At 42.2% G+C, this 24049-nt stretch overlaps 1 protein-coding gene across 2 annotated transcripts in view; it reads right to left on the bottom strand.

The window, feature by feature from the left end:
• Nucleotides 1-233: 233 nt before the first annotated feature.
• The window catches only part of LOC100136371 (vitamin D3 receptor B), an 88603-nt gene continuing 64787 nt past the window's right edge, over nucleotides 234-24049 (bottom strand). The window contains exons 8-11 of one of the 2 annotated variants that reach the window (XM_014167996.3): nucleotides 17500-17651; nucleotides 14456-14572; nucleotides 13749-13993; nucleotides 234-556 (exon numbers count right to left, since the gene is read on the bottom strand). In XM_014167996.3, coding sequence (XP_014023471.1) covers nucleotides 533-556; nucleotides 13749-13993; nucleotides 14456-14572; nucleotides 17500-17651 — 538 coding nt within the window. In that variant the 3' untranslated portion in view covers nucleotides 234-532. Of the gene's footprint in view, nucleotides 557-13739; nucleotides 13994-14455; nucleotides 14573-17499; nucleotides 17652-24049 lie in introns of those variants that run through there. The other variant, XM_045705805.2, reaches the window with a different exon arrangement.

The following is a 24049-nucleotide window of genomic DNA, read 5'->3' as shown; positions in this document are numbered from 1 at the left end:
CATAGCATGACAGACACTGTGGCCTCACATGTCCTGGTTAGCATATATCTGCTGGGCGATACCCAACCGTGCCAATGTTAGTAAGAATAACAACACACTGATCGATCTATGATGCTCTTGATAAAAGCAGCATTAAATGGATACTGATCTTTGTCCTGTCAGAGCTTCTGCCCTGAAAATATGAAGATCTACAGAGAAGAGTTTACTCTAAAAAGGTGGGTTGGGGGATATGAGAGTGGAGAAAACTTACTAGCTGATAGAGGGAAAGAAGGAGAGAGAGATGGATAGGGGACAGAGTGAGAAACATCTAGTAAGGGCAAAGACCATGCCAACTGTACCAAGAGGAGCAGACGCACCAACTCTCCGACCGAAACCATACGACTCATGACCCCTCTATACAGAGGTCACAATTAAGTCTCTCGCTGCGTTTCATTCCAGGAAGTTGCTCCCTCCCTTCTGTCCTTGTTCACTGTAAGCTGAATATGGCGTAAACCAGGTGGAGGTATTCCTTACATACAACTACCCAGTTGTATCAGATGGGCGAAACGCGAGTGAACTAAGAGAAAAAGGGAGGAAACCACGTATTAGAATGAAACACAACCCCGGTCGACCAGAACCCAGCCTGGACCCCCATTGGTCAGAATGCAGGCACAATTAAAACACAACCTCTGGTGGGTGTTTGTTCGTTACTTTAAGAAAAAAGGCAATGCTTTTCGTAAAAAAATATTGTACAAAAAAAACTACCAATGACTTCATTAGCTGTATAGTCTCCCAGTCTGCATGATGAGACATCTTTGAGGTAATCATTGATTCATTAGACAGCAATAAATACCAACACATATTACAAAAGTAAAAACAGAGGAAACTCCTTTAATGCTAAAGCATAATCTGTAGCTAAAAGAGGTAGATCATTGTTGTGTACATCCATTGTGGGCACTCCTTTTGTTTGAAGAAAAAAAAACTACACGTCAATATCAACGGTACTGTACAGTATATCGATCCCTTTCACATTCTGAAAATGTATTGAAAGGCAAATCTCACTCGATCAAAACAATTCATATTCTTTTTTGTGAGTTACATTTCAATTCATTTTCAAACTGGATTTGTAATTGCTTTGTACAACCTTTTATAAAAGAACACACTCTAAAACAAAAAAATGAGACTGTTATGCTAGCTGATGCTAGTGCACCACACCCTGTATTCTATGTATTCGCCCCGTTTGATATAGATGAATAAACAAGTAAGGAAAAGACATAGCCAACTGTAAAAACTCAAAATGATGCAAGTTCTAGTTGAATTTAATTTCATTAAATGGTTCCTACGTTCCAGTTTGGAGTTTGATCAAAATGTCACAAAAATGTAGGCGTTCTAAACCGATGAATGAAAAGAAAAAAATGCTTAACCAAGATTAATGACAAAAAATGGATTGAAATAAAATTCTGATTTTGCTTTCGTTCTTCAACTCATAGTTAATGCTATTGAACAGCTTTTGAAATGTCTGGAGTTGAAATCAACTGACTGTAGGTCATGAAGCCACATTAGGCCTTTTCTTCATAAAGCGTTTTGGAAAATCCACTACATTTGACTGAATATTGAGCAGCTATAACTGTGCAAAACCAGACCTGAGAGTGAGAGAGACCTCTCCTTACCCTGTACTTCTCTAAGGGGAGATTTGTGACAACATCCTGCCCTGTGGCATTTACATGATAACCAAGTCTTATACATACAGTGCCTTAGGGAAAGAATTCAGATCCCTTGACTTTTTCTACATTTTGTTACAGCCTTATTCTAAAATTCATTAAATAAAAGAAAATCCTCAGCAATCTACACACAATACACCATAATGACAAAGTGAAAACAGGTTTTTAGAAATGTGTGCAAATGTATTAAAAATAAGAAACAGACATACCTTATTCACATACATATTCAGAACCTTTGCTATGAGGAATGAAATTGAGCTCAGGTGCATCCTGTTCCCATTGATCATACTTGAGATGTTTCTACAACTTGATTGGAGTCCACCTGTGGTAAATTCAATTGATTGGACATGATTTAGAAAAGGCACATGCCTGTCTATATAAGGTCCCACAGTTGACAGTGTACGTAAGAGCAAAAACCAAGCCATGAGGTCGAAGGAATTGTTCGTAGAGCTCCGAGACAGGATTGTGTTGAGGCACAGATCTGGGGAAGGGTACCAAAACATTTCTGCAGCATTGAAGGTCCCTAAAAACACAGTGGCCTCCAACATTCTTAAATGGAAGAAGTTTGGAACCACAAAGAGCACCACCAACCACCAAGATTGAACTCTTTGGCCTGAATGCCAAGCGTGACGTCTGGATGGGGGTGGCAGCATCATGCTCTGGGGATGTTTTTCAGAGGCAGAGACTGGGAGACAAGTCAGGATCGAGGCAAAGATGAATGGAGCTTCGGGACAAGTCTCTGAATGTCCTTGAGTGGCCCAGCCAGAGCCCAGACTTGAACCCGATCGAACATCTCTGGAGAAACCTGAAAACAACGCTCCCCTTTCCAACCTGACAGAGCTTGAGAGGATCTGCAGAGAAGAATGGGAGAAACTCCCCAAATACATGTGTGCCAAGTTTGTAGCGTCATACCCAAGAAGACACAAGACTGTAATCGCTGCCAAAGGTGCTCCAACAAAGTACTGAGTAAAGGGTCTGAATACTTATGTAAATGTTATATTTCAGTTATTTATTTTTAAGAAATTTGTTAACATTTCTAAAAACCTGTTTTTGCTTTGTCATTATGGGGTATTGTGTGTAAATTGATGAGGCGAAAAAACGATTTAATCAATTCTATGTGGTAAATGGCACGTGTGTGTATAGATTGTGTATAGGCTTGTCTCCCACATGAATCTTCTCTCTGTGCCAGACTGGGTTCCAATGCCTTCTGTTTCTTTTTTTCTGTATTCATTGATCTGTACACGTTATGTATGCGCGTGTGTGTGTGTGTGTGTACGTACAGTTGAAGTCGGACGTTTACATACACTTAGGTTGGAGTCATTAAAACTCGTTTTTCAACCATTCCACAAATTTCTTGTTAACAAACTATAGTTTTGGCAAGTCGGTTAGGACATCTACTTTGTGCATGACACAAGTAATTTTTCCAACAATTGTTTACAGACAGATTATTTCACTTATAATTCACTGTATCACAATTCCAGTGGGTCAGAAGTTTACATACACTAAGTTGACTGTGCCTTTAAACAGCTTGGAAAATTCCAGAAAATGATGTCATGGCTGTAGAAGCTTCTGATAGGCTAATTGACATCATCTGAGTCAATTGGAGGTGTACCTGTGGATGTATTTCAAGGCCTACCTTCAAACTCAGTGCCTCTTTCCTTGGCATCATGGAAAAATCAAAATAAATCAGATAAGACCTCAGAAAAAAATGTGTAGACCTCCACAAGTCTGGTTCGTCCTTGGGAGCAATTTCCACCTGAAGGTACCATGTTCATCTGTACAAACAATAGTACGCAAGCACAAACACCATGGGACCACGGAGCCATCATACCGCTCAGGAATGAGACGTCTTCTGTCTCCTAGAGATGAACGTACTTTGGTGCGAAAAGTGCAAATCAATCCAAGAACAACAGCAAAGGACCTTGTGAAGATGCTGGAGGAAACAGGTGCAAAAGTATCTATATCCACAGTAAAACGAGTCCTATATCAACATAACCTGAAAGGAAGAAGCCACTGCTCCAAAACCGGCATAAAAAAGCCAGACTACTTTTTGCAATTGCACATGGGGACGAAGATCGTACTATTTGGAGAAATGTCCTCTGGTCTGATGAAACAAAAATAGAACTGTTGGGCCATAATGACCATCGTTATGTTTGGAGGAAAAAGGGGGATGCTTGCAAGCCGAAGAACACCATCCCAACCGTGAAGCACGGGGGTGGCAGCATCATGTTGTGGGGGTGCTTTGCTGCAGGAGGGACTGGTGCACTTCAAAAAATAGATGGCATCATGAGGCGCAAAAATTATGTGGATATATTGAAGCAACATCTCAAGACATCTGTCAGGAAGTTCAAGCTTGGTCATAAATGGGTCTTCCAAATGAACAATGACCCCAAGCATACTTCCAAAGTTGTGGCAAAATGGCTTAAGGACAAAAAAGGCAAGCCATTGGAGTGACCATCACAAAGCTCTGACCTCAATCCTATAGAACATTTGTGGGCAGAACTTAAAAAGTGTGTGCGAGCAAGGAGGCCTACAAACCTGACTCAGTTACGCCAGCTCTGTCAGGAGGAATGGGCCAAAATTCACCCAACTTATTGTGGGAAGCTTGTGGAAGGCTACACAAAACGTTTGACTCAAGTTAAACAATTTAAAGGCAAAGCTACCAAATACTAATTGAGTGTATGTAAACTTCTGACCCAGTGGGAATGTGATGAAAGAAATAAAAGCTGAAATAAATTATTCTCTCTACTATTATTCTGACATTTCACATTCTTAAAATAAAGTGGTGATCTTAACCGACCTAAGACAAGGAATTTTTACTAGGATTAAATGTCAGGAATTGTGAAAAACTGGGTTTAAATGTATTTGGCTAAGGTGTATGAAAACTTACGACTTCAACTATATGTATGTATGTATGTATGTATGTATGTATGTATGTATGTATGTATGTATGTATGTATGTATGTATGTATTGATTTGTACCTTACATTTTTTCATTCTTTATGCGATGCGCAATGCAGAGAACACCGGAAGAAGAATTAGCATTTAATTACCACAGTGAATTACTGTAATGTTTGTTTATGTGTCAATTAATCTCATAAGGGATGGGTTGCCAATAGGCGATTTGACACAAAAAAATGGTTTCATTCATTAATTTAGAATAAGGCTGTAACCTAACAAAATGTGGAAAAAGGCAAGGGGTCTGAATACTTTCCGAAGGCACTGTACATAATGAAAATCAATACTGTATATTTATATCTCATCAAATGAAAACAATCAACTCTCTGTATCTACACAAAGAGATATGCATGAAGGAAATCAAAAACCAATACCGCCCAAAATTCACAAGTCATCTTACATCCGTGACCTCAAAACAACACACGATAACCTTCACCTAACCGACTTGAACACGAGTGGTACTGAGTAGAAATAATCATGCAGCCTATCACCTTACACATCCTGGGAGAGTATCTCTTCCAGGAACTTGTCAATCATTCGTAAGAACTAAAAATGATTCCACCAATCATCAGGTGCCTATGTAAGTGAATCCCTCACACTAGATATAAAGTGTGATTTGCAGAACAATTTGATTTTATACAACTTATATAGCCTATTTTTCTGCAGTCAGCCAATGGAAAATGTGTTATGTCGGCTAGGAGGGGACTTAACAAAAGAATGAAAGACTGTTAATAAGGGTGAGTGTGATTGAGTGGGCTGTGGTCCATTTGTTCGCAGTACTATCTGATGTCTTAGGGGGTAGGTACTCCGTTTACCGACAAAGCCTTGATGGTGATGTTTTAAAGCAATGACAAGGTTTACTGCTAAGAACACAATGTTCTGATAAAGTTCCTTCAACATTAGCAAGACCCATAGTCCTTCGTTCTCCCCCACTATCTGCAAGAGTACCACATAACAGTGTTCTCTGTAGCCTATAGTGATGAAGCAGCACAACTAAATGCCCCGGTAGTTTCTGTTTAGCCAATCACAAGGTTAGTTGAAGCAGAAGTAGCACTCGGCAGCGAGCCTTGGCAAATTGCATACAGAGACTGAAGGACAGAATGTACAAGAGACCGCAGTCTCACACAATCATTTCCACATCAGCAGGGAAAAAGATAAACTGACCTAAGATCAGCATCTAAGGTCAACTTCACCCTACACAGAGATCTATCTCGCTATAGCCTCTTAGGGTCAGTTTCCTGGACACAGATTAGGCTAAACCTCAATTTAATCCGCACCGCTGAAGATCCGCGCTATAGCCTGAATTTAAAGGCAATGTTCCTGTGTTTGCGGAGACTGCTTTCACGGTAAACGCTGCATATAGACCGCTCAATCGTAAATTATCTTTACATTTCAGTCACACAATAACGCGGATCTTCCGCAATCCAGATTGAATCTAGCCCCTAGGTTTGACAAAAATGTATGGACAATCTCCATTTTCCAACTAGGTTTAATAATCTGTGTCCAGAAAAGCAGTCCTCAGTTTCAATTCACTTGCTTTACAAGTGAATACACAGGGTTGGGGAGTAATGGAGTAACGGATTACATGTAAAGGATTACAAAAAAACGGTAACTGTAATCCGTTAAATTACCAGCTAAAATATTGTAATCAGATTACAGATACTTTTGAAAAACTAGATGATTACTTCAAGGATTACTTTTATATTCAGAAAGAACTTCTCTGTTCTCTCAATGACATTCAAATCATCTTAGAAAAAAGGCCCAAGTTTAAGTTTGTTCCAGCTGAGCAAGTCTGACCACAAGTCAGAGACCACTATGATGACACAATAAATGTGTTTGATCGATCGCAGGAAAAGAGCAGGAATAGGCTTTTGTAGGCTACAGTCCAAGCTATGTCTTCCAATGGTGTGACTGCTGTCGGCATCCAAAGATTATCCAAATTGAATAAATGCTTGGAGGTAAGGATGACAGCAGTGGTGTAGTCTACGGCAATAAGGATGTCACTTATTATTGATATGTACATAGCATATTGATGTGAATCACACTGTTGCTCTCTCATTTAGCTATTTGCGCCTTGTTGTTGATGTGGATGGCTGTTCATTAATCTAAACAAATCGAAACGTGTATTTGAACCCAAAAACGGTTGAATTCAAGAAATGTAAGTTGACTATCAATCATTGTTTTTGAAACCAGTGGACAACCAGTGAAAAACGCACTCTTGAAACAGCTGCATAGTGCGGATCCCAGCCTATGGAATAAAAGTGGGGCTTTTATTGCTCAATCTAATTCATGCTGATAAAATAAAAATCCATAGGCCTAATGGACACATGCTCAAACTCACACACTTTTGGTAGACTTAAAAGGGCCAATCTGTAATTGCTACATCAATTTTTTTGACTTATATATATATATATATATTGATTCTTGAAGAATATAATTTATAAAATGTCTCATGAGCTTAGTTCAATGTAAAGAAACACTGTGTAGCCTCATGACATGGTTTAAACAATACATTTGATATCATGGATGATCAGTCCTTGCATCCATAGCTCTGTCTATTAATCTGAGAGTGGTTACATTTCTCCAGGCCCATCCCTCAGCTTTTTACCAAAACAGTGGCGGGGCGACCGTTTTGTTATTGTTTCATCTGTGGATTTGCCCTTTAAACAGCTGCATATTGTCAAGATATAAAAATGTCACCAACAAAAAGGTAAACAATAAGCCTATAGCAAATGCAGCATATGTCATTAATTTTTCACATGTAAATAGCACTTTTCAGTAGCGCTCAAAGCATGCCATTCCATGAGTGCAGCATTTATTTTTCAACTCAAATCAATGAGCCCAATCAGTCCTACATGGCCACAAATTATAAAGAACAGAGTAGGGCTGGCAAATAAGTCTTTAGCTTTGGGGTTACGCTCAGGTAAAACAATTAGGCTAATCTATACTTCCATATTTCCAAGTCCTATTCTTGAAGATCAAAGGGGTATAACATTTATTGGAATGACTGGAATTCTGACAGACTTTAGTTTTTAATGTAAAGATATCATTTAATCGTATTATTATATGAAGTAGAAAACGATGGGTTAGTAGAAGCCTATATAACCAACCTATAAAGTAATATTTAACATATATATACACAGTGGGGGAAAAAAGTATTTGATCCCCTGCTGATTTTGTATGTTTGCCCACTGACAAAGAAATGATCAGTCTATCATTTTAATGGTAGGTTTATTTGAACAGTGAGAGACAGAATAACAACAAAAATATTGAGAAAAACGCATGTCAAAAATGTTATAAATTGATTTGCATTTTAATGAGGGAAATAAGTATTTCACCCCCTCTCAATCAGAAAAATGTCTGGCTCCCAGTGTCACGCCCTGACCAGTAAAAGAGGTTGTTTGTTATTGTAGTTTGGTCAGGGCGTGGCAGGGGGTGTTAGTTTAGAGTGTTTCGGGGTTTGTTGGGCTATGTTCTTATTTAAGAGGGGCGTTTGTTTTATGTGTTTCGGGGTTTGTGGTTAATGTTCTTTGTATAGCCTAGTAGCCTTACAGGACTGTTTCGTCGTTGTTTTTGTATACGTGTTTATTTTTGTTTTCCTTCTTCAATAAAAAAGATGATGAGTATACATATTCCCGCTGCGTTTTGGTCCAATCCCTACGACACCCGTGACACCCAGGTGTCTTTTATACAGGTAACGAGCTGAGATTAGGAGCACACTCTTAAAAGGGAGTGCTCCTAATCTCAGTTTGTTACCTGTATAAAAGACACCTGTCCACAGAAGCAATCAATCAATCAGATTCCAATCTCTCCACCGTGGCCAAGACCAAAGAGCTCTCCAAGGATGTCAGGGACAAGATTGTAGACCTACACAAGGCTGGAATGGGCTACAAGACAAGCAGCTTGGTGAGAAGGTGACAACAGTTGGTGCCATTATTTGCAAATGGAAGAAACACAAAAGAAGTGTCAATCTCCCTCGTCCTGGAGCTCCATGCAAGATCTCACCTCGTGGAGTTGCAATGATCATGAGAACGGTGAGGAATCAGCCCAGAACTACACGGGAGGATCTTGTCAATGATCTCAAGGCAGCTGGGACCATAGTCACCAAGAAAATAATTGGTAACACACTACGACATGAAGGACTGAAAACCGCAAGGTCCCCCTGCTCAAGAAAGCACATATACATGCCCGTCTGAAGTTTGCAAATGAACATCTGAATGATTCAGAGGACAACTGGGTGAAAGTGTTGTGGTCAGATGAGACCAAAATGGAGCTCTTTGGCATCAACTCAACTCGCCGTGTTTGGAGGAGGATGAATGCTGCCTATGACCCCAAGAACACCATCTCCACCGTCAAACATGGAGGTGGAAACATTATGCTTTGGGGGTGTTTTTCTGGTAAGGGGACAGGACAACTTCACCGCATCATTTGACGGGGCCATGTACTGTCAAATCTTGGGTGAGAACCTCCTTCCCTCAGCCAGGGCATTGAAAATGGGTCGTGGATGGGTATTCCAGCATGACAATGACCCAAAACACATGGCCAAGGCAACAAAGGAGTGGCTCAAGAAGAAGCACATTAAGGTCCTGGAGTGGCCTAGCCAGTCTCCAGACCTTAATCCCATAGAAAATCTGTGGAGGGAGCTGAACGTTCGAGTTGCCAAACATCAGCCTCGAAACCTTAATGACTTGGAGAAGATCTGCAAAGAGGAGTGGGACAAAATCCCTCCTGAGATGTGTGCAAACCTGGTAGCCAACTACAAGAAACATCTGACCTCTGTGATTTCCAACAAGGGTTTTGCCACCAAGTACTAAGTCATGTTTTGCAGAGGGGTCAAATATTTATTTCCCTCATTAAAATGCAAATCAATTTATAACATTTTTGACATGCGTTTTTCTTGATTTTTTTGTTGTTATTCTGTCTCTCACTGTTCATATAAACCTACCATTAAAATGATCGACTGATCATTTCTTTGTAAGTGGGCAAACGTACAAAATCAGCAGGGGATCAAATACTTTTCCCCCCCACTGTATATATGGTCAGCTATGTAAACTTTAACATTGATTTATCCAGCAATAGGTGTCATTCAATTGGTAACATACTGTACATATTTGTCTTCTTCTAATGCCTCTTAAGGGAAAAGTAATCTAAAAGTAAAGGAATGTAATCAGATTAGGTTACTGAGTTTGGGTAATCCAAAAGTGACGTTACTGATTACAATTTTGGACAGGTAACTAGTAACTGTAACGGATTAGGATTACATTTAGAAAGTAACCCGTTTAGAACACTGGAACGGGTGATAGGACATCCATTGTGGTCAACAGGTGCCCCCTAAAGACTATTGTATCCATGACGGCCTTTAAGTACTCTGTAGAGTAGCCTAAATAGTTAATAATAATGGACTGGATTTAAGCGCAGCCAACATGTTGCACCCACTTCAGTGTCCTTATCACACAAGGCTCTTGTATGGACAACGGAATGAGATGATTGAAAGCATAGCATGTACAATAGAATATCTGAGCCATACAAATACACATTCTAAATATATAAACTGTGTATCTCCAGCCCCATGTAATCAATACGAGGGACATTTCTTTAAACTAGCTTTGTTTATTTTTCTCTCCCTCCATATGGCTTATATTAGAGAGCAGCACTGTATATTTAGCTTGTAGAAAATCCTCATTCTCCCAAATGATTAACCAAAGACGTCAAACGTCCATCAACGACACAACCTTAGTCAATACGTTAATTCATTTGATTTGGAGATTAGGCCACTAGGCATTGCCAAACACTCACTCATCCCCACCTAAACATATATAGATCCATCTTTATATACTTAACAAAAATATAAAAACAACATGTAAAGTGTTGGTCCCATGTTTTATGAGTAAAATAAATAATCCCAGAAATGTTCCATACGCAGAAAAAGCTTATTTCTCCCAAATGTTGTGCACAAATTTGTTTACATCCCTGTTCGGGAGCATTTCTCCCTTGCCAAGATAATCCATCCACCTGACCGGTGTGGCATATGAAGAAGCTAATTAAACAGCATGATGGGGAGTATTTCTGTCTGTAATAAAGCCATTTTGTGGGGAAAAACTCTGATTGGCTGGGCCTGGCTCCCTAGTGTGTGGGCTTGTCTTCCAAGTGGGCGGGCCTATGCCCTCCCAGGCCCACCCATGGCTGCACCCAGGCCTAGTCATGTGAAATCCATAGATTAGGGCCTAATTTATTTATTTAAATTGACTGATTTCCTTATACGCAACTCAGTAAAATCTTGGAAATTGTTGCATGTGTTTATATTTTTGTTCAGTATATATAGAAAGTTGAGAAAGCAGTGTTTCAGAGAGAGAAAGTGAAAATAAGTCATAAAACACGGTCATCAATATCATGTTGTTTGCATATATAATCTAAGAATTTCCTTACTAAGAGTTAGTAGTAGTAATATCTACACTCACCGGCTAATTTATTAGGTACACCACCTAGCTCCTACAGACAGTGGTCACATGGCCGTGGCTTGCTATATAAAGCTGGCAGACAGGCATCGAGGCATTCATTTACTGTTCCATTGAATGTTAAAATGGGCAAAACGAGTGACCTAAGCGACTTTGAGCGTGGTATGATCGTCGGAGCCAGGCACGCCGGACCCAGTATCTCAGAAATGGCCACCCTCCTGGGCTTTTCATGCACAACAGTGCCTAGGTTTTACAGAGAATGGTGTGACAAACATAAAACATCCAGTCATCAGCAGTCCCGTGGGCAAAAACAGCTCGGTCAAAAGAGAGGTCGAAAGAGAATGGCAAGAATCATGCAAGCTAACAGGCGGGCCACAAACAGACAAATAACAGTGCAGTACAACAGTGGTGTGTAGAATGGTATCTCGGAAAGCACAACTCGTCCATCCTTGTCACAGATGGGCTATTGCAGCAGTCGACCACACCGGGTTCCAGTCCTATCAGCTAAGAACAGTGGGCACGCGGTCACCAACACTGGAGAATTGAAGAGTGGAAAAAGATGGCCAGGAACATGACAGCGAGTTGGCCTGCACAGTCCCCAGACCTCAACCCAATAGAGCATCTTTGGAACGGGCTGCTCCCACTAATCTGCAGCAACTGCATGATTCCATCGCGTCAGCATGGACCAACATCCCTGTGGAACGTTTCCGACAACTTGTAGAATGCCCCAAAGAATTCAAACTGTTCTGGAGGCAAAGAGGGGACCGACCCAGTACTAGATGGGTGTACCTAATAAACTGTGTATGTAGCCCTATGTACAGCTGCGGTTATTGTATCGATACATAGTATTTACAGGATGCAGCCACTGAAGGGCTGCGCAGCATACAACATCAAACCGGAGGACTCTGACATGTCAAAAAACAAAACAGAAAACGGTCCATCCGAGTCCTCAAGACATTCTTTTCAAACAATTCCACATCCCAGTCGGAAATGAAAGGAGTGAAATCTGTGGAGAGATTAAGAACAAGCAGCTTTGAAACACTAATTGTTTTAAGATGCTGTCCAGATTACTCGCAGGGTTTGTGGCTATAATACAAAAAGATGTGGACAGTAGAGTAACCGGCCTAACTATGCATTTCCAATCACATTTTAGCATTGTAGCCCTTTGAAAATGGTGAAAAAACTTAAACATAGACATACTTTAATAGATACACTTGAGTACAGGTGGTCTAGTAGTGTTTGGGATACATAGAATTTGCAGCTACATTTATTTGCAGCTATCATAATTCTTCCCCCGCCCCTTCTCAAAGAAACAAAGAAACTAACCAACCAGAGCTCTGGCTTGGTTTGATTGACAGCTTGCTTTAGTGGCTAAACAACCACAGCCCCTCACACACACTACTCCACAACCAAACTACTTCCGGGTTACAGAAAATATTCTGTATGCTGTATAGTGTATACTTTTCCTTCATCAATTCGTAGATGATAGCACAAATGGTGAAAAGTGTGCTCATAGAAGGCGTCACAAGGCGACACTCGTAGAAGACCGGAAGCTTTGAGAACATAGACAATGGGCGCGTTCAACATTGCAGCCGTCTTCAAATGAAGTCGTGACTGACTGATCTACAAATCACCTTGCGTCATAAATAACTACTCAATATTATTTGTAGATCAGTCAGTCACAATTTACCCAGGTTCACTGTTTTGATGCTCTCGAACACGGCCAATACCTTTGGCAGAGGTGAAGGGCGTGTGTTGTTGTGGCGTATACGTACCCACACACACTTGCCCTTGAGGAAAGCGATTGAGCATAATAACTAGAGGATGAGAGAAACACATGGAAATGCTTTGCTGGCACTGTTCTTGCCCTAGTGACGCTCTAGCATCAAATAGCTATCCTGGACTGAAATGTCCTCATGCATTTTTAAGGTTCTATGCTGTGTAATTGTGAACAGAAAGGTATTTGTGAATACAAAAATAAAACAAAATCAGAGGTAGCTCCAACGTAATGACTGACTGTATTAGGGAGTGAGTAGGCTTGTGTGACTGTGTGTAATCATACACTGCCATGCATAAAGCAGCACTTGCATGACACGCACAAAAAGCACACAATGCACTGTATATACCGGTATACAAGATGCAATACTGTTTTTCAATATACTGTCCCTTCAATAAGAAGGTAAGCGTACATGTCAAATATAAGCAGAATTTCCATGTATGTATGGTTCTGAAGTAAATTCTGCTGTTTGTATCATTCAATCGCCATCACTTTGCATGTTCCAGTCAACAGCTGGAACATGTACCCAGTCTCAGGTCGCTGCGTCTGACCTACCAAAGACACACACACACACACACACACACACACACACACACACGGCAGGGGAATTCCTAACACACACACTTCCATATCCCCCCTTGCACCCACCCACTGACCCCCCCCAACCCCCTCCCCCCACACCATCTCCCTCCCTCAATCTCTCCTCACAAACTAACACTCACACCATCCATAACACATCTAACCACGTTCCTATAGCTCCCACCTCATACTCTCCTCCCACCCCTCCTATGGCCTTTCGTCCACCTCTCCATCTCCATGAAAGGTCAAAGATCACCAAAATGTGTTAATTTAGGAGACCTCGCTGCCGAACACCTCCAGCACCAGCGGGGTGAGCTGCATGCTGTGCTCTGGCTGGAAGGACAGCGAGCGGTACTGCTTAGAGTGCTCCTCGTTCAGGCTGCGCAGGTCCGCCAGCTTCTGGATCATCCTAGCATACACCAGGCGGCCGCCTGGGTGGTGCAGCCGGATGTAGGCCTGCAGCGTCTCCGACAGACGGTCCTGCAGTGCCTCGATGCGCCCGTGGTCCTGCACGCCAGGACGGTCTGCAGGGAGGGAGACACAGATGTTAAAACGTTACTTCTCATCTCCAGCACCACAGTGTCTGTTATGTGAATGGAGGGAGGACATAGGCGGTAAGACTTCAAAGGGACACTTCACCACTTTTGAACGTCATATTCATCATCTCCAGCACCATACCAGACCGTGTTTACATTTGAAGGAAGAGAGTAGACATGGGAAATCTACATACACACAAATGATCAAAATCGATTCATACCATGTCATGTACAAACACAGGCACGCCATGCATGTGTACACACACGTTATCATCAACCCCACTGAGGAAAATAAATGGACAAGATACACACTCACATGCGTCAGCAGCCACAGAGACTGGAAGGTGTTGACTTCAGCACAGACACACAAAAACACTCACAAGAGAACTGATCCTCACAAAAAAAGCAGACTCACATAAACAATTCATGACACACACACACAGTGTTTACCTGGGGAGAGGAGGCAGATGGCCATGAGTAGCACATGTTCCTCCTCGTGGAGGTTGAGTTTCTTAAGTCCCACCTGGAATTTAACCAGGGGCTCCAGCAGCTCCAGAGTGTGGCCCGCTGCAGGAGGCAACCCACACACACACACACACACACACACACACACACACACACACACACACACACACACACACACACACACACACACACACACACACACACACACACACACACACCCACACACACACACACACACACACACACACACACACACACACACACACACACACACGTTGATCAGATAGCAATCACAATATATCTTTATATACTTGTCTAAACCTAAGGATGTGTGGTTTCACGAGATGAGACATGTATTCATATTATACCATGTACTGTACAGTGCCGTACATGTCACTGCATGTCACCATGTGCTGTACAGTACAGTGCATGTCAGAGCAAAAACCAAGCCATGAGGTCGAAGGAATTGTCAGTAGAGCTCCGAGACAGAAAAACATTTCTGCAGCATTGAAGGTCCCCAAGAACACAGTGGCCTCCAACATTCTTAAATGGAAGAAGTTAGGAACCACCAAGACTCTTCCTAGAGCTGGCCGCCCGGCCAAACTGAGCAATCGGGGGAGAAGGGCCTTGGTCAGGGAGGTGACCAAGAACCCGATGGTCACTAACAGAGCTCTAGAGTTCCTCTGTGGAGATGGGAGAACCTTCCAGACGAAAAACCATCTCTGCAGCACTCCACCAATCAGGCTTTTATGGTAGAGTGGTCAGACGGAAGCCACTCCCCAGTAAAAGGCTCAAGACAGCCCTCTTGGAATTTGCCAAAAGGCACCTCAGACCATGAGATATAAGATTCTCTGGCCTGAATGCCAAGCATCACGTCTGGAGGAAACCTGGCACCCTCCCTACTGTGAAGCATGGTGGTAGCAGCATCATGCTGTGGAGATGTTTTCCAGCGGCAGGGACTGGGAGACTAGTCAGGATCGAGGCAAAGATTAATGGAGCAAAGTACAGAGAGATCCTTGATGAAAATCTGCTCCAGAGTGCTCAGGACCTCATACTGGGGCGAAGGTTCACCTTCCAACAGGACAACGAACCTAAGCACACAGCCAAGACAAATGAGGAGTGGCTTCGGGACAAGACTCTGAATGTCCTCGAGTGGGCCAGCCAGAGCCTGGACTTGAACCCGATTGAACATCTCTGGAGAGACCTGAAAATAGCTGTGCATCAACGCTCCCCATACAAACTGACAGAGCTTGAGAGGAGAGAAACGGGAGAAACTCCCCAAATACAGGTGTCCAAACTTGTAGCCTCATACCCAAGAAGACTAGTCTGTAGTCGCTGCCAAAGGTGCTTCAACAAAGTACTGAGTAAAGGGTCTGAATACTTATGTAAATGTGATATTTGCAGCAGGGGGTTCATAAATTCGAACAAAAATTCTAAAAACCTGTTTTTGCTTTGTCATTATGGGGTATTGTGTGTAGATTGAAAAAACGATTTCATCCATTTTAACGTAACATGTGGATAAGGCAAGGGATCTGAATACTTTCCGAAGGCACTGTATATCATGTGTGTGATATATCATATGTCTATGTATACGAACAGTGATTGTTATCAGCTAACAGTGATTGTTATCAGCTAACAGTGATTGTTATCAGCTAACTGTGATTGTTATCAGCTAACTGTGATTGTTATCAGCTAACAGTGATTGTTATCAGCTAACTGTGATTGTTATCAGCTAACTGTGATTGTTATCAGCTAACTGTGATTATTTTCAGCTAACTGTGATTATTTTCAGCTAACTGTGATTATTTTCAGCAAACAGTGATTGTTATCTCAGAGTAGGATCCAGGATCAGCTCTCTCATTCATTATGATTTAAACTGATCCTAAATCAACACTCCTAGATAATGGCAGGTAGGCTAGCGGTTAAGAGATTGGGCCAGTAACCCTAATTGCTCCTGTAAGTCTCTTTGGATAATGCGAATGTGAATATAACAAGGGCCCAGCTAATTAATCACTGTTGATATATGGTTTCCCTAACTAAGCATTTGAGTGGTTTCATGAGATGAGAAACGTATTATCAGTAAATCATACATGATATAGCGTTTTGGATGGAAACATAGTTCACTTTAGTTAGGTGGTAATTGATAGATAAAGATACAGGCCTCCTGTTTGTCATTTCTGGATCATAAACTCCTTTTTACATTTGTTATGATCCAGAAACTAGAAAGGAGGCTGTCAACTTCACAACCAAAAGGTATACTTATGAGTTATCAATTGTTTAATTGGTAATTATTGATCATCTCTATTTGAAGAGTTTATTTCCAAAACGCTATATATATATATATATATATATATATATATATATATATATATATATTTTTTTTTTTTTTTTTTTTTTTCTGAAATGTTGGCAAATGAGCTGTTATTGTTTAAAGAACTTATGAAAGAGATTGGAGTGTTTTTGCATCATATGATGCAAAATGCAGCAGCTGTATTTCTTTATTCTGAAAGTTATATATCATGAAAACTTGATTGCTGACATACAAAACATTTTGGGAATAGATCAACAATGAACTAACGAAACAAATACCAAAAGATAATAAAATAATAATGATTAATATTGATTTCACATAATCAACTAATCATCAAGCTTTGATCATTTGAATCAGCTGTGTAGTGTTAGGGCAAAAAACTAAACTCGCACACCTTGGTGTCCCCAGGACCGAGATTGGGGAACGCTGCACGAGATGCTTTGTGAGAGAGTCTAGGTCAGGAGTGAAATTCTTTGGTTGATCTGTAAAAATACCCTGGGCTTGTTTGAAAAGCAAATGAAAGCCTTGGGGGTCTGTGGATGGGTCCGACTGGCTCTGCTGCTCAAGTGTCTTAACGTCTTAGAGTACGTACTCCTAGTTGGAAAATGTGTATCTGTGTGTGTACGCACCTGTATGTGTTTGTGTTATCCTTTTTCACTCACCTTCAGCAACATCGATTGTTGGAAAGGGTGTGTGTGATAGCCTGCCTCAGTCTTACCTTTAGTGACGTCGTTGACGCAGTACTTGAAGTCGGGCCCACCACAGCTCCAGGACATATCCTCCAGGTTGAAGGACTGGTTTGAGCGCAGCATGATCACCTCGATGGCGCTTGACTTGAGCAGGGCAATCTGGTCCTCAGCCGTCAGCTCCCTGGAAGGATTACAACCAGGGGTGTATTCATTAGTGTACACCGTAGCAAAAAAAGCTAAACAAATGTTTCTCATTGGACAAGTTCAGGTAGTCCCCCTCCCTCCGTTTCTTCTGTTTGGTACTTAATGAACGTGGCCCAGAAAGATGGCCTCTGTGAAAAGAAAGATATTCCGTTTGACAGTGGCCATAAACAGTGGGCTTACGGTCCGCTTATGGTCAGACAAAGGTTTAAAGGATGGGGTTGTAGATTTTTTAATTTAGGAGACTGTTCAGTTACTGTTTGATTGAGCGTTAGAATGGGCAAAACTAGTGACTTTAACAAACTTTGAGTGTGGTATGATCGTAGGTGCCAAGCGCCCCTGTTCCAGTATCTCAGAAACGTCGAGCCTCCTGGGATTTTCACGCACAACGGTGTCTAGGATTTACCGAGAATGGTGCGACAAACAAAAAACATCCAGTCAGCGGCAGTCCTGGGGGTGAAAACAGCTGGTTGATGAAAGGGGTCGAAGGAGAAGGGCAAGAATCGTGCAAGCTAACAGGCGGGCCCCAAACAGACAAATAAAGGAGCAGTACAAGAATGGTGTGCAGAATTGCATCTCGGAACACACAACTTGTCGGTCCTTGTCAGGGATGGGCTATTGCAGCAGACGACCACACCGGGTTCCACTCCTGTCAGCTAAAAACAAGAAGAAGCGGCTCCAGTGGGCACATTGAGGAGTGGAAACACATTGCCTAGTCTGACGAATCCCGGTACCTGTTGCGTCATGCTGATGGCAGAGTCAGGATTTGGCGCAAGCAGCATGAGTCCATGACGCTATCCTGCCTGGTGTCAACAGTACAAGCTGGTGGTGGTGTAATGGAGTGGGGAGTGTGTTCCTGGCACAAGTTAGGTCCCTTGATCCCAATTGAGCAATGTTTGAATGCCACACCTTGTAGAATCCATGCCCCGAAGAATTCAGGCTGTTCTGAAGGCAAAGGGGGGTCCGACCTGCTACTAGATGGTTGTACCTTATAAACTGGATACTGAGTGCATATCGATTGGTTTGAGCGCTTGTGTTGTGCAATCGAGATAAATAGTTGTCTGGACTTTGTAAGGCACTGTATCTCACGCATATACACCCTCACACACACATACAATATTATGCACACACACACACACACACACACACACACACACACACACACACACACACACACACACACACACACACACACACACACACACACACACACACACACACACACACACACACACACACACACACACACACACACACACACTTTGGGTGGTTTTGAAGCTTAGATATCAGATCATACATGTGTAAACATTCCAGAGTTAATCCGGTAGCATCCATCATCATCATCATCATCATCGTCATCCCAAGAGAGAGGAGAGAAGGGAATGGTGATGGTCTGGAAAAACAGGCCATAGCTAGTCTGGACGTGCCCTATCCCTGGCCTCTGACACTGAGTGATGGCCCCCGTCGACAAACTCCACCAGAGTAAACACCGTACAACAACAGAGCCCTTACGTCGTGGGGCAAAAGAAAGCAATCAAAGAAGTTTCCCAAGAAACTTATGACATATCCAGCACGGCAAGAGTTACGAGTTTCCAAGAAACTCTGTCATATCCCCATGGCAGGATTGACATGCCATACCGGTTACGGCTGATGCCATGTGTTCAGTGGCCTTCCCTTCTGAAGAGATATTATAGCCCCTCAAGGGATAAAATACAGTTGTTTTGACTACATTGAATTGAAACATTTTGTTGTATTACTTCAGGGTAAACGTAATTCTTTACTGACATACGATGATGACCTTTGACCTCATCAACCAATCACATATTCGGTGTGACGTTAAAGGCACAAGCTTTAATTGTGACAGACTGCTTCTACCAATTGGTACTGGAGAAACACTCTCAAATGCATAAACGTAGCTTTGGCTGCAACGACTAGTTTTAAACATATTTTGAAGCACGACAAAGACAGCAAAAACATAAACAATGAAGTAATACAACCAAAGAATCAGTTGTAGTAAGGCATTCATTATGTACATTTATTCTGCGAAAAACAATGACTATATAATGGCTATATAATTGTGCAGCACTGACAAGCCTCAATGCTATTCTTCGATCAGAAGACCTACATGAACATTACTAACAATGCCTGACCGTATCCTCAACCTTACTTTGCCACTTTACTCTGTCAAATATCAATGTTTATGACATATCATCTGCTGATAACAAAAGATAACAGAAATAATTGCATGTGTAGGCCCACTTGTCCTTCTGTGAAGGAACACTCAGACTCTTAACACTTAAACTGCTGGGCCTCGCAACCCCCCTGCACTCCATCAAGGAGCAGCCATTTTGACGGCAACATAAATGTATTTCAAAGAACACAATAGCATTTTCATTAGTTTATGTTGCTGTAATCCATCTGCTGCCGTGTGCTCACGTGTGTAGTGCAAAGGTTATTCTTGGAAAAAGTGTATTTTGAAAGTTATTTGGTAAAGGTAAGTGTTTTGGAGACCTCAGAATCTGCTCTTTCTGAAACTATATAGAAATCAAAACATCGTACCTGCATGTCACTCTGCAAGATTATTTGAAAAAGTCACTTTTTGGAGCACTGAGAAAAAAATGACATCCTCCTAAATCTGCATATACAGTTGAAGTCGGAAGTTTACATACACCTTAGCCAAATACATTTAATCCTAGTAAAAATTCCCTGTTTTAGGTGAGTTAGGATCACCACTTTATTTTAAGAATGTGAAATGTCAGAATAGTAGTAGAGAGAATGATTTATTTCATCTTCTATTTCTTTCATCACATTCCCACTGGGTCAGAAGTTTACATACACTCAATTAGTATTTGGTAGAATTGCCTTTAAATTGTTTACCTTGCGTCAAACGTTTCGTGTAGCCTTCCACATGCTTCCCACAATAAGTTGGGTGAATTTTGGACCATTCCTCCTGACAGAGCTGGTGTAACTGAGTCAGGTTTGTAGGCCTCCTTGCTCGCACACACTTTTTCAGATCTACCCACAGAATTTCTATAGAATTGAGGTCAGGGCTTTGTGATGGCTGCTCCAATACCTTGACTTTGACGTCCTTAAACCAATTTGGGCCCAAACTTTGGAAGTATTCTTGAGGTCATTGTCCATTTCGAAGACCCATTTGCAACCAAGCTTTAATTTTCTGACGTCTTGAGAAGTTGCTTCAATATATCCACATAATTTTCCTGCATCATGATGCCATCTATTCTGTAAAGTGCACCAGTCCCTTCTACAGCAAAGCACCCCCACAACATGATGCTACCACCCCTGTGCTTCACGGTTGGGGTGGTGTTCTTCGGCTTGCAAGCATCCCCCTTTTCCTCCAAACATAATGATGGTCATTATGGCCAAACAGTTCTATTTTTGTTTCATCAGACCAGAGGACATTTCTCCAAAAAGTACGTTCTTCGTCCCCATGTGCAGTTGCAAACCGTAGTCTGGCTTTTTTTATGGCGGTTTTGGAGCAGTGGCTTCTTCCTTGCTGAGTGGCCTTTCAGGTTATGGCGATATAGGATTTTACTGTGGATATATACTGCTCAAAAAAATAAAGGGAACACTTAAACAACACATCCTAGATCTGAATGAAATAAATAATCTTATTAAATACTTTTTTCTTTACATAGTTGAATGTACTGACAACAAAATCACACAAAAATAATCAATGGAAATCTAATTTATCAACCCATGGAGGTCTGGATTTGGAGTCACACTCAAAATTAAAGTGGAAAACCACACTACAGGCTGATCCAACTTTAATGTAATGTCCTTAAAACAAGTCAAAATGAGGCTCAGTAGTGTGTGTGGCCTCCACGTGCCTGTATGACCTCCCTACAATGCCTGGGCATGCTCCTGAAGAGGTGGCGGATGGTCTCCTGAGGGATCTCCTCCTAGACCTGGACTAAAGCATCCGCCAACTCCTGGACAGTCTGTGGTGCAATGTGGCGTTGGTGGATGGAGCGAGACATGATGTCCCAGATGTGCTCAATTGGATTCAGGTCTGGGGAACGGGCGGGCCAGTCCATAGCATCAATGCCTTCCTCTTGCAGGAACTGCTGACACACTCCAGCCACATGAGGTCTAGCATTGTCTTGCATTAAGAGGAACCCAGGGCCAACCGCACCAGCATATGTTCTCACAAGGGGTCTGAGGATCTCATCTCGGTACCTAATGGCAGTCAGGCTACCTCTGGCGAGCACATGGAGGGCTGTGCGGCCCCCCAAAGAAATGCCACCCCACACCATGACTGACCCACCGCCAAACCGGTCATGCTGGAGGATGTTGCAGGCAGCAGAACGTTCTCCACAGCGTCTCCAGACTCTGTCACGTCTGTCACATGTGCTCAGTGTGGACCTGCTTTCATCTGTGAAGAGCACAGGGCGCCAGTGGCGAATTTGCCAATCTTGGTGTTCTCTGGCAAATGCCAAACGTCCTGCACGGTGTTGAGCTGTAAGCACAACCCCCACCTGTGGACGTCGGGCCCTCATACCACCCTCATGGAGTCTGTTTCTGACCGTTTGAGCAGACACATGCACATTTGTGGCCTGCTGGAGGTCATTTTGCAGGGCTCTGGCAGTGCTCCTCCTGCTCCTCCTTGCACAAAGGCGGAGGTAGCGGTCCTGCTGCTGGGTTGTTGCCCTCCTACGGCCTCCTCCACGTCTCCTGATGTACTGGCCTGTCTCCTGGTAGCGCCTCCATGCTCTGGACACTACGCTGATAGACACAGCAAACCTTCTTGCCACAGTTCGCATTGATGTGCATCCTGGATGAGCTGCACTACCTGAGCCACTTGCGTGGGTTGTAGACTCCGTCTCATGCTACCACTAGAGTGAAAGCACCGCCAGCATTCAAAAGTGACCAAAACATCAGCCAGGAAGCATAGGAACTGAGAAGTGGTCTGTGGTCCCCACCTGCAGAACCACTCCTTTATTGGGGGTGTCTTGCTAATTGCCTATAATTTCCACCTGTTGTCTATTCCATTTGCACAACAGCATGTGAAATGTATTGTCAATCAGTGTTGCTTCCTAAGTGGACAGTTTGATTTCACAGAAGTGTGATTGACTTGGAGTTACATTGTGTTGTTTAAGTGTTCCCTTTATTTTTTTGAGCAGTGTACATACTTTTGTACCTGTTTCCTCCAGCATCTTCACAAGGTCCTTTGCTGATGTTCTGGGTTTGATTTGCACTTTTCACGCCAAAGTACGTTTATCTCTAGGAGACAGAACGTATCTCCTTCCTGAGTGGTATGACGGCTGCGTGGTCCCATGGTGTTTATACTTGCGTACTATTGTTTGTACAGATGAACGTGGTACCTTCAGGAGTTTGGAAATTGCTCCCAAGGATGTACCAGACTTGTGGAGGTCTACAATTTTTTTTCTGAGGTCTTAGCTGATTTCTTTGGATTTTCCCATGATGTCAAGCAAAGAGGCACTGAGTTTGAAGGTAGGCCTTGAAATACATCCACAGGTACACCTCCAATTGACTCAAATGATGTCAATTAGCTTATCAGAAGCTTCTAAACATTTTTTCTGGAATTTTCCAAGCTGTTTAAAGGCACAGTCAACTTAGTGTATGTAAACTTCTGACCCACTGGAATTGTGATACAGTGAATTATAAGTGAAATAATCTGTCTGTAAACAGTTGTTGGAAAAATTACTTGTGTCATGCACAAAGTAGATGTCCTAACCGACTTGCCAAAACTATAGTTTGTTAACAAGAAATTTGTGGAGTGGTTGAAAAACGAGTTTTAATGACTCTAACCTAAGTGTATGTAAACTTCCAACTTCAACTGTAACACAAATTATATTTGTGATACCAAAATTCTAACAGCATACCTCTGTTAAATAGACTTATTCAGGAAATGTCAAGAACGGAGGGGGGCATGACTTAAAAAATTGCTGAGATATTTCAATTTGAACCTGCAAATGCAGTCAAAATGACTGCCTCGGCACTTCTAGTGTTAAACGAGTAAACCCACAAATAAGGCCTTGTTTATATTTGTGACAAATAGACTTCATGAATCCATTATTGGAAATCCTGTAATTCAGGGAAACTGTTCATACACACACTAACACACACAGGCATGCACTAACATACACACACACAGGCATGCACACACACAGGCACGCACTAACACACACACACACAGGCACGCACTAACACACACACACACACACACAAACATGCAGGCCCGCACAAACACACACATGCAGGCACGCACACACACACACACACACACACACACACACACACACACACACACACACACACACACACACACACACACACACACACACACACACACACACACACACACACACACACACACACACACACACACACACACAC

Source organism: Salmo salar, chromosome 22 (genome assembly GCF_965601325.2).
Source record: "Salmo salar chromosome 22, fSalSal1, whole genome shotgun sequence".
Lineage (NCBI taxonomy): Eukaryota > Metazoa > Chordata > Actinopteri > Salmoniformes > Salmonidae > Salmo > Salmo salar.
This window is presented reverse-complemented; position numbering and strand designations above follow the sequence as displayed.